Genomic DNA, 9,937 nt, shown 5'->3' on the forward strand with positions numbered 1-9,937 from the left:
GTGTCTTTCCACCAGAATGATGGAGGTCAGATGCAGAATTCAGAACATTTGAAAATACTGCATGAATACTTTAGACAGGTCATGTGTATGCTTGTATTTGTCTGTTCACTCTTTTGACCTCCTCACACCACTCCACCACCAACGGTGTGCATATGGCTGCTCGAACCCCTTTTGAATTACACACAAATTATGCAAATGTTTCAAGAAGCATTCATCCTTATAGTGCTGTATCTTAAAGATACAGACAGAGGAACATAATTTGATCACTAAATAGTGTATTACTGTACATGTACATGATAATGCTAGCGTTATTAGAAGGCTCACCTCAATGTAATGAAGGAGGTTTATTAATAATTGCTGATGCATTAGATCTCTGTCTTTTCAAAATGCAATTTTTTAAACATAGAAACAGTTAATATAATTGTCTTGTTTTAAAAGCTGGTGTTGCAGTAAATTATTAACCAAGGGTGTTGCTGTTAATAGTTTATGACAATTTGGGGCAGAGGTAGAAAGCAGAATTCATGTACAATTTTGATTTCATCGTACTGCAAAGCTTGTTTTCAGTTCATGACACCTAATGCAGATATTTTTCAGGTTGAAATAGTGTTATTTGACGGGCGCTGTGGAACGTTGAGAACAGACAGCGAAGCATACGTGGGCAGCAGGATGTTCGTTCGGCCAGCAGAGGGCGCGTTTTCACCGTCTCCTCTGTGAACCGGAATGATATGGTTTCACCTTGGGTGCATGTCGCTGTGGAGAGGCACACAATTTATTTTAGCTAGAGTTTTCCCATTCAAATGAAAGATAAATGTCTCTGTAGTATTGCAGCGTGTTTGACTGTTCTTCAAACAGAGAGGAAACATGAAACAAGACGTCAGGATACTTTTACTGGGGGAGCGTAAGTCACTCGCACTGACAGCCGACCATAAGCTAAAAGACTAGCAAACATTAGCTGTTGTAGCTAACTTAACGTTACTAAGTTGCAGTTGAATTTGCCTCGGTTGCTCCTGGTGGCATGGTGCTGATAACAGTCTTAAAAGAAAAATGTATTTCTCTACACTAATTTTGTTATATCCGATAATGTGGTTTCTTTTCTACGAAGTGCACACTTTCTAAATGTTAATTTCCGCAATGCTAAGTTAGCTTAGAGTAACTTTGCGGACAAGTTGTGAACGTTTAGTAGGTTAGCTAGCTGCCATGGAGAAGTCAGTAAAGTTTCATTGGCTAAATGATCAGCTGTCGTCCACGGACAGCCACAGTACACATTACGCAGATGTATTTTTAATTATCAGTTATTTTATAAGCTCTCCGTTATTTAGAGAGCCGTTAATTAGCTCGCTGAATTGTTAACGCTGCTGCCAGGCAGTTGGTTCATGAACTACTGTTAGTTAACGTTAACGTTAGAGCAGTTAGCTAGCCTAATTAGCGTTAACGTTACCGAGTTTAAGTATGATTTAGAATGACTTTTCATGTCAACGTGCTTTATTGAAAGAGATTTTTTCCATTAGCGTAACGTAACTGTATGTAGAGGTTAACGGCTTAGTATAATGTCAGGCTTCCTGTGCATAATCTAGTTATATCAGTGACATTTAGGCTTAATACTGTCTGTTGAAATCAGGGGCTAAAATCTCCGCTGTGGATGAAAACATAAAGAATAGTCAGCTAACTTGCGAGTACTTTTTACAGTTGTAGTTTCAGCACAAAACCCACAATGGATCCTTGACGTTTACTCTAGCACGTCCTCTCATCCTCCTCATGTCCTCTTCTCCAACAGCCAAAGTGGGGAAGACATCACTCATCATGTCTTTGGTTGGTGAGGAGTTCCCAGAAGAGGTGAGTGTCAATACAGCCATTCATCACTGTTTTTGCTTAAAAGTCCTTCTGCTGCAGGAAGGCTGGAGGAAATCAAGAATCCTCCCATCTGCCTCTTACAGCCTCTGTTTGCCACTGTTGCTCTGCAGTTGTTACTTGGCAAACTGGTTCATTGCTGTTAATGGAAAGAAAACAAGTTGTTTAATGCTGTCTGTTCTTTGTGTGCAGGCTAATTAAGTGCCCATTTTCCTTCACAGTTTACTCTGTAATATGTACGGTATAACTCTTCCTACAGTTCTATTCATTTTAATGTGGTGTTAATGACAAATACATTTTGCACTAGTGAAAATTGCTCTAGCATTTCAGCTAACAGCTTACTTTTGTGTACTACAACCATAATTGTGTCCATGTTTGATAAAAAATAGAAAATGTGTGCTTGTGTTACGGGAAGCTGTAGCCAGATTAAGTGATGGTTGAGTTCATCTGTGATCTGCAATCTCTGACAGGTTCCCCCCAGAGCTGAAGAGATCACCATCCCTGCTGACGTGACTCCAGAGAAGGTCCCCACACACATAGTGGACTATTCAGGTAACATTACCTTAAAGCTAACATGCAGCACAACTGTTTTTCAGTCCACAATTTAATGTGTGCCTGTGTGCACTTTGTTGGGTCTGAATGGCATGACCTTGAGATTTGTTTATGTTTGTTTTTAACCCCAACAGAAAAGGAACAAAGTGATGAAGTCCTTAGAGATGAGATCATCAAGGCAAGTACACCACACAGCGCCGATGAAAATACTGAACAATTGTTGACTTTCTTTGCTTTTGTCATGTTTAGATTTTTAATGTTATATCCTGAAATTAAGTATTATCCCTCTAGGATTTTGTTGAAAGGCATACCAGGTTGATTGAGTTCTGTGGATTCTGTTTTTGGTGTCATGCCCTCATCTGTTTTTTCTCCAACCCACACAGGCTAACGTGGTGTGTGTAGTGTATGATGTCACCAACGAGGACACCATAGACAAGGTGGTTTACATTGTCTCATACTGTACAAGCATTCCACATGCTGTATATCACATTTACTTAATGCATTTAAAATACCAAACAAATGTATTTTTTCTTGTTTTTCAGATCAGAACGAAGTGGATACCTCTAGTTAATGGAGATGCAGAGAAAGGGAACAAGTATGTATCAGCTGTTTGCACTCCTCCCTCCTATTTGCACATAATGTGCAGACTTGATAATCTAGGAATTTGAGCCTGTTCTTCCGTTTCACCAAGTCCACATGAATTAGACATAAGAGCATCAGCAAATTCCCAGCATGTGGGAGTGTGAGTGCACGCAGTTCACACACTATTGAAAGTCAGCTGATTTTCATTATATCTTGCATTGCAGGATTGTGATGTCATTTTATACACAAACACATCTTGATAATGTTGAATTGAGAGTTGTCCTGTCTCCATAAATTACACTAGAGTTCCCATCATCCTTGTGGGAAACAAGTCTGATCTGCGCTGTGGGAGCTCAATGGAAACCATCCTTCCCATCATGAACCAGTTCTCTGAGATTGAGACATGTGTTGAGGTGAGGCTGAACTCCTAATCACTGCAGTCTGTGCACACCTGCCAACCTAACTGTTGAGACACACACACACACACACACACACACACACACACCCACACCCACACCCTTGCTGTGTTTCACACAAATATTTACACGTGCCTACTTTATCTGGCTTTTATATTGCTTGAATAATTGTATCTGAAATATTTTCTCTGCTGTTTGTGTCTTTCAAGTGTTCTGCAAAGAACCTCAAAAACATTTCAGAGCTGTTCTACTATGCACAGAAGGCAGTTCTTCACCCCACTGCACCCCTTTACGACCCTGAGGATAAACAGGTCAGCTGTTTTTGGAATTGGGATGGCAACTGTGCAGCCTATCCTTCTGTCCCAGTCCACTTATTTACACATGTACATACAAATGATTGGTTGAATAATGCTGCAATTTTTTTCCTTCCAATATTTTTCCCCAGCTAAAACCGTTGTGTGTCCGAGCCCTTACCAGAATATTCTACATTTCTGACCAGGACAACGACCGTATCCTCAGCGACGCTGAACTCAACTGCTTTCAGGTGCCACTTAAAATCACTTTATGTCCTTTTAGTTATTATTTGAAATGATGTGTTTTGCATGTAATAAAAAAAAATCTGTCCACCTTCATGTGCAGAAATCTTGTTTTGGGAATCCTCTGGCACCTCAAGCTTTAGAGGATGTGAAGACAGTAGTTTGGAAGAACACCAGCGATGGTGTCCAGGACAACGGCCTGACCCTAAATGGTAAAAATCAGTCATGAATGAGAACATGCAACTTTAAACTGTGGCCACGCTCTATTAATGACCAAGTATTCTTTCTCTTACTTTCAGGTTTCTTATTCCTTAATACATTATTTATCCAGAGGGGCCGACATGAGACCACGTGGACTATCCTCAGGAAATTTGGTTATGATGACAACCTTGAGCTGACCGATGATTACCTTTACCCTGAGTAAGTATCTGATAACTATAGTATTACAACAGGTTTTATTGCAGTAATATTGTGGAGTAAACATCCCTGTCCCTGTATTCTACATAGTCGTCTATCCCAGTCTTGCTGTATTTCTCCCATGTTTTTATTTGACTGTGTTATGTTTGTACACAGTAGTCAGGAATGCCCAGGTATCTCGACATCCAATCATTGCTTTTCTGTTGTCAGACTACGAGTTTCCGTTGGCTGCACCACAGAGCTCAATCATTTAGGTCACCAGTTCCTCCAGCAGCTGTTTGACAAGTACGATGAAGTGAGTAAGAATCCTAGCTGTGTCCCTCTGGACAGTAAATTTCCTGCAGTCGCTGGTTTTCTACATGACATTTTCAATACTATTTTCCTTGTTTTGAGGTGAACTGTTTTCCCTCTTAGGACAAAGACTCTGCACTGTCACCGACAGAGCTTAGGAACCTGTTTTGCGTCTGTCCGTACATGCCATGGGGTGCAGAGGTCTACATGACTGTCCCAACCACGGAGGACGGCTACATATCTAAACAAGGCTACCTTTGTCAGTGGACGTAAGTATTTCACTTGACTGTGAATGATTTTGTTGTTGTAAGCATGCACTGGTTTTACACTTTGTGCACTTTATGGTTGGCAGCGTGCACTCTGCACTATTCAAAGGTCACATGTATGTCAATCCCTTCACACGCAGGCTTTCCGCATATCTTGACATCCACCGTTGCCTGGAGCACCTAGGATACCTAGGCTACCCTATCCTCACTGAGCAGGAGTCACAGACCACCGCAATCACAGGTGTGTGTGCATGCTTGTGAGAGATTGACTGTAGACTGTCCCAACAAACTGCATGTAAATTAGCCATCTTCCTATGGAACATGGGAGACCACTATACTGTACATCCTGTTTGAAATCTTAATTCCGAGTCTCATACTTAAGCACTGTTCTGTAGGAGGATTACTTGACTTAATCCTGTCCACTGTAGCCTAATGGATTTATAGATTGAATAGTGACTTTGAATTGCATGTGTCGACACATTTCTGCTTCAAGTATAATTCACTGTCCGCATATGATACACATTTTGTTCTTGTGAGCATTAATGAAGATCATAATGATTACCGCTTTAAATTAGTGGCTGTACATGGTACCCAGATGTACTGTATGTAGCAGTCATTTGTCAGGAAAGCTTGGACAAGAGTGTGTGAAGTAATATGTTTGCTGTTAATCACACACATACAGTCTCTGCATGTCTTATGACTGTTAGTCTTGTTTTCTCTGACTTTAAAGCTGTGATGTCATGCTGCCTAACAAACAGGGTTACACATAACACAGGTGTTGTGTTCACCTGCATTATATTCTAAGCCTAGTTCTTATGCTTTATGGAAATCCTGTAACTGCCACTAGAGGTCATTTTATCTAAGGTTGAAGTTACTTAGTATGTAGACTAATTTAACTTCATGTAAAATCAGCGTAATGCAGTTAAGGATCCTTCATGTAAAATGTCTTTTATAGCTTTAATACATTTTAGGATTTTTTTTTTTTTACAAACTGGGTTAATTTTCATGTGTTTTGCCGTCAATCCTATCTTTATTCACAAGCTTTATTGATGAGATCTTAGATGCAGCAGCTACAAATTCTCAAGGATAAACAGGTCGCACATGCAATGTTTGTTCTGGGCTGGACTGTAGCCTGTATGTTCAGATGTGTGACCACGACAAACTAAATACTGATGCAACAGGAGAGAACAGATTCATTTGTTGCCCTGTAGAAGAACTGAGGCGACAGCTGCTGTGGCAGGTTGACTTTCTCAGCTTTGGCCTTTGTGATGACGATGTTGGCCAAATGATGAGACCACAAACGATGTCTGTTGTACTGAAAATCAAAGACTATTTAGATTTTTCCAATTGGTGATGTAGGCCAGGGGATTAGCTGTGTCCTTGTGGCTAAGCTAGTCAAACTCAAACTGATATATTGGTAGGCCTGTGTGTTTGTGCTTCTTGTTTATAATTTGTCTTTCTGCTTGATTGTGCGAGCAGTAACACGAGAGAAAGAGGTGGACCTGGAGAAGTGCCAGACACAGCGGTCAGTGTTTCTCTGCAAGGTGATCGGACCGCGGGGGACGGGCAAGACAGCCTTTCTCCAGGCCTTTGTGGGCCGCAACGTTGTGGTATGACACCATCTGCTAGTCTGGAGCTGAAAATATTGAAATTTGCATTATTCAACTGTGATGAATTTGTACTAGTCTGCAGCATCACCATTGATAATGCTAAGTAGTCGCTGTTTTCCTGTCGGTGCCCCCCTCTCCCCACCAGAATAAAGCAAATTCCAGCAGTGCCTTCTCGCCCTATGCCATAAACACTGTCCAAGTCAGCAACCAGGAGAAGTACCTTATTGTAAGTAGCTCCCATCCTGATCTTAACGCTGACCCTTAACCTCTGACCCTGACCAAAGCCTGAGCACCACACTCTTCTCCTTTCTTTCAGCTCAATGAGGTGGATGTGGAGGTGGAGTTCCTGAAGGCATCGGATGCCTCCTGCGATGTTGCGTGTCTCATGTACGACACCAGTGATCCACATTCCTTCGACTACTGCGCAAGTATATACAAGGTCAGTCACAGCAAAGGTTACAGGAGCATTTCAAGGATAACGCTGGTGTTCTTTTATTATGCTTTTTAGTTTGTTGCATTCACAAACATGCCCCATCCACTTAACCAAAGAGCTCCCCCCTTGGAAAGATACACCACTTGGATAAAGCCTTAAGTGTTTGAGGGTACTCATAAAGACGAAAAACAATAGAAGAGGGACAATGTTGTGGCTTTTCAAAATAGCTGTGCTTTTCCCAGAATTCAAGGATAATCTTCTGGAAATACAAAGTAATCAGGATTGTCTATACGCCTAAATTTATTTGTCAGAAGAATTATAAAGGCATTAAACCACCTCTTCCCAAAAAGAAATTAAATTGAGGTTTAAATGAACCCTGGCGTGTTTACCCGGTTAGTGCGGTTCGTTTGGGCTGCTGTGAAAGCTGTCAATCAAACCCTGCCGCAGACCAAACAATCGGACCGGGACTCTTTAGAGGAGGTGGTCTCGGCCCGATCCCAAACGAACTCTGAAGGGGTTCGTTTGTGGTGGGAACGTGATCTGATCCAACAAGTATGCGTACTCCGCAAGTTTGAGCAAAACAGCTCCGATGTGCTTTGCATAGTGGGCTGCAGATGAGCCATTTTAACAGTTGCTTGCAGCTAGCCAGAGAATGAAGAGGCCGGCCCCAGACTGCTGCAGTGTCGTGCTTGTGTTTGACCAGCTTCTCCCTGTGTTTACCTCCTTGCACATCTGACCAATGAGCCAAGTGAATGTTGTCATGTGGTCTGTAGTGCTGCATTGTGGCTCACTTGGATTTTTCTCTGTGTGAAAAGTAGAAACTCATGAGCTGATTGAGACCAGAGCAAACAAGCTATAGGTGTGAAAAGGCTCCATGTAAACAGCCACTGTTTTTACCTGCTTACTGTCAGACACTTAAGTTTTCACTCTTGATCCCATTTCTCACTTAGCAACACTACATGGAGAGCAACATCCCATGTGTGCTGGTTGCCTCCAAGGTGGACCTTCCTGAGGTCAAGCAGTTCCACGGGATGACTCCAGCAGAGTTCTGTTATAAACACCGACTGCCTCCACCGCTGCCCTTCTCCAGCCTGCTCCTCAACTCCACCAGCAAGGACATCTCCACCAGGCTCGCCTGGGCAGCAATGTACCCGTACGTTCTGTTTAGACTAACTCCAGCTCTTAAGTCAAATCAGATATCGCTGTAAAGCTGGAAAATATAAAGATCAGTTACAGGGGATGTTTGAAACATTGTGTGATTAAGAGGCATATTTGGAGATGTTAGAAAAGCTAGATGTTTGATTTGCTTGTGGCATTAGCTGTGTGCTGCTTTGTGTGATGGATCTTTAATGATTTTTTTCTTCCTCTGATCTCCAGACACCTGAATGGTTCAGACATGAGCAGCACATCATTCTGGCTGAGAGTGGCGTTGGGCTCGGCTGTGGTTGCAGTTCTGGGTTTTGCCATCTACAGAGCTGTTGCCAGACTGAAATGATCAGCAACCAGCTGAGCTTTTTTTTTTTTTTTTTTTTTTCCCCCCCGACACTTCCATCCATCCATAAAGACCAAACCTCCAAGACTAGATCCAGAACCACCGCAGTCTCAAGTTGACCGAGTCTGCAGTTTTTTAGTTTTCACCCCAAAACCTCCCAGGAAAGTCTTCCTGTCTGACCTTTCTCAGTGACTGACTTCTTCACTTTGTCCTCCCCTCGGAGTCAGTTGATCGCAATAGTCCAAAGGCAGTTGGAAGCTAGTGATCATATTATTCCCCATGCTGCGGTGCCCAGCTTTTTCTGCCTTATACTGTCCAAGCAGGCTGAGCAGGAGTTGTCAGCCTGTCAGCGCTCGGTGCGTTGAAATATGAAAAACAGTTCGTGTTCTAACAGGTGCTTTATCAAAGGGGAGGAAGTGCATCAAATCTATTGCTTTCACATCAATTATCTGTCAGGCGTTAATGGTGAGCTTGGAGAGTTTTTATGCACATGCAGTGTTTCTTAAGCGTTATACAGAAAAATGCCAAATTGACTAGACTGAAGAACCAAAGGGCAGCACATGAAGTATTTTTAAGTAGAGCCCGATTGGCTGCCACTGAATCTCTTGCTGGATCTCCTCAGTGAACACTTTCTTTTTGACCATGCCACCACAGAGACGACATGTTCATAATGGATTTGCCAAATAACTCCAGCAGCAGTAAGTTGTCGCAGCATGTTATTTGCCCCATAGGCATGATATTTAGCCTAAGAATGAAACATTTGAATGTCTTAGCAGTACAGCGTCACTGATCAGCTGCAGCAGGGAGCGATGTGCATGAAGAAAAATGGCGGTTTATGCCTTGGCAAATATTTTCTCCCATAAAAGAAGCCTGAGCAAACCTTAAAAATGGTAACAAAATATGAAAGAAAAATCTGGTCAAATCTGTCTCTGCTTCCACTCAGTTTCACTCTGTTCATATTGAAATTGAATTAATCTTAATTGAAGCTGAAATAGATGGGTAATCATGCTTTTTTTCTATTGACATACGCCTGACACTGCATACACTTTGACCTTGTTACAGACCTAATCTGCCATTGTAATGTTTTTCAACACGAGTCCGTCACGTTCATGTCTGTTTGGCTTCATCTGGCTGGGGACCTGCTGTTTTTTGCAGAATACACTTGTGTGACTTTTAAAATGTGGCTGTTTTCTTACTTGAAAGTGAACTGATTTAGATGCTTAATAAAAGACCAGACCAGACTCAGTGGGGACCTTTGCCCGAAAGACATTGTGACTGTTGGGATGAAAGATATGTTGCGAATGCATTATATTATAATTTTCTCTGTCTGTAATCTGTCGTATTTAAAGTGTGTATGACTCAACTGAAGCAGTGTTCCAGATGCCGTATCATCTCAATCCAAAATGTTTGTTGCTGAAAGTAATGGGTTGCAAAGGCAGCGGTCTGCTGTCCTGTCAGTGTTGATGTTGGACCACCAATTACTGACTACCCTTC

The 9,937-nt window shown here is 42.0% G+C and overlaps 1 protein-coding gene across 1 annotated transcript; it reads left to right on the top strand.

Annotated features, from left to right (window-relative positions):
• The first annotated feature begins 660 nt into the window (after positions 1-660).
• Positions 661-9,688, top strand: rhot2 (ras homolog family member T2). Its single transcript, XM_076760591.1, has 19 exons — positions 661-898; positions 1,775-1,833; positions 2,319-2,400; positions 2,535-2,578; positions 2,784-2,837; positions 2,943-2,995; positions 3,287-3,395; positions 3,608-3,709; positions 3,844-3,942; positions 4,038-4,146; positions 4,234-4,354; positions 4,562-4,646; positions 4,766-4,911; positions 5,049-5,149; positions 6,388-6,518; positions 6,664-6,744; positions 6,835-6,957; positions 7,902-8,104; positions 8,329-9,688. The coding sequence occupies exons 1-19, from the start codon at positions 862-864 to the stop codon at positions 8,444-8,446; spliced, it is 1,857 nt and encodes a 618-aa protein (XP_076616706.1). The 5' UTR covers positions 661-861; the 3' UTR covers positions 8,447-9,688.
• Positions 9,689-9,937: the final 249 nt, after the last annotated feature.

Source organism: Chaetodon auriga, chromosome 20 (genome assembly GCF_051107435.1).
Source record: "Chaetodon auriga isolate fChaAug3 chromosome 20, fChaAug3.hap1, whole genome shotgun sequence".
Taxonomy (NCBI): domain Eukaryota; kingdom Metazoa; phylum Chordata; class Actinopteri; order Chaetodontiformes; family Chaetodontidae; genus Chaetodon; species Chaetodon auriga.

Excerpts from the sequence above, each read along its gene's own strand:
- rhot2 (XM_076760591.1), top strand. The coding sequence starts at position 862 with ATGAAACAAGACGTCAGGATACTTTTACTGGGGGAGC. Across the intron at positions 3,396-3,607 it reads AGATTGAGACATGTGTTGAG|TGTTCTGCAAAGAACCTCAA; the intron begins GTGAGGCTGAAC and ends GTGTCTTTCAAG. Across the intron at positions 3,943-4,037 it reads CTGAACTCAACTGCTTTCAG|AAATCTTGTTTTGGGAATCC; the intron begins GTGCCACTTAAA and ends CTTCATGTGCAG.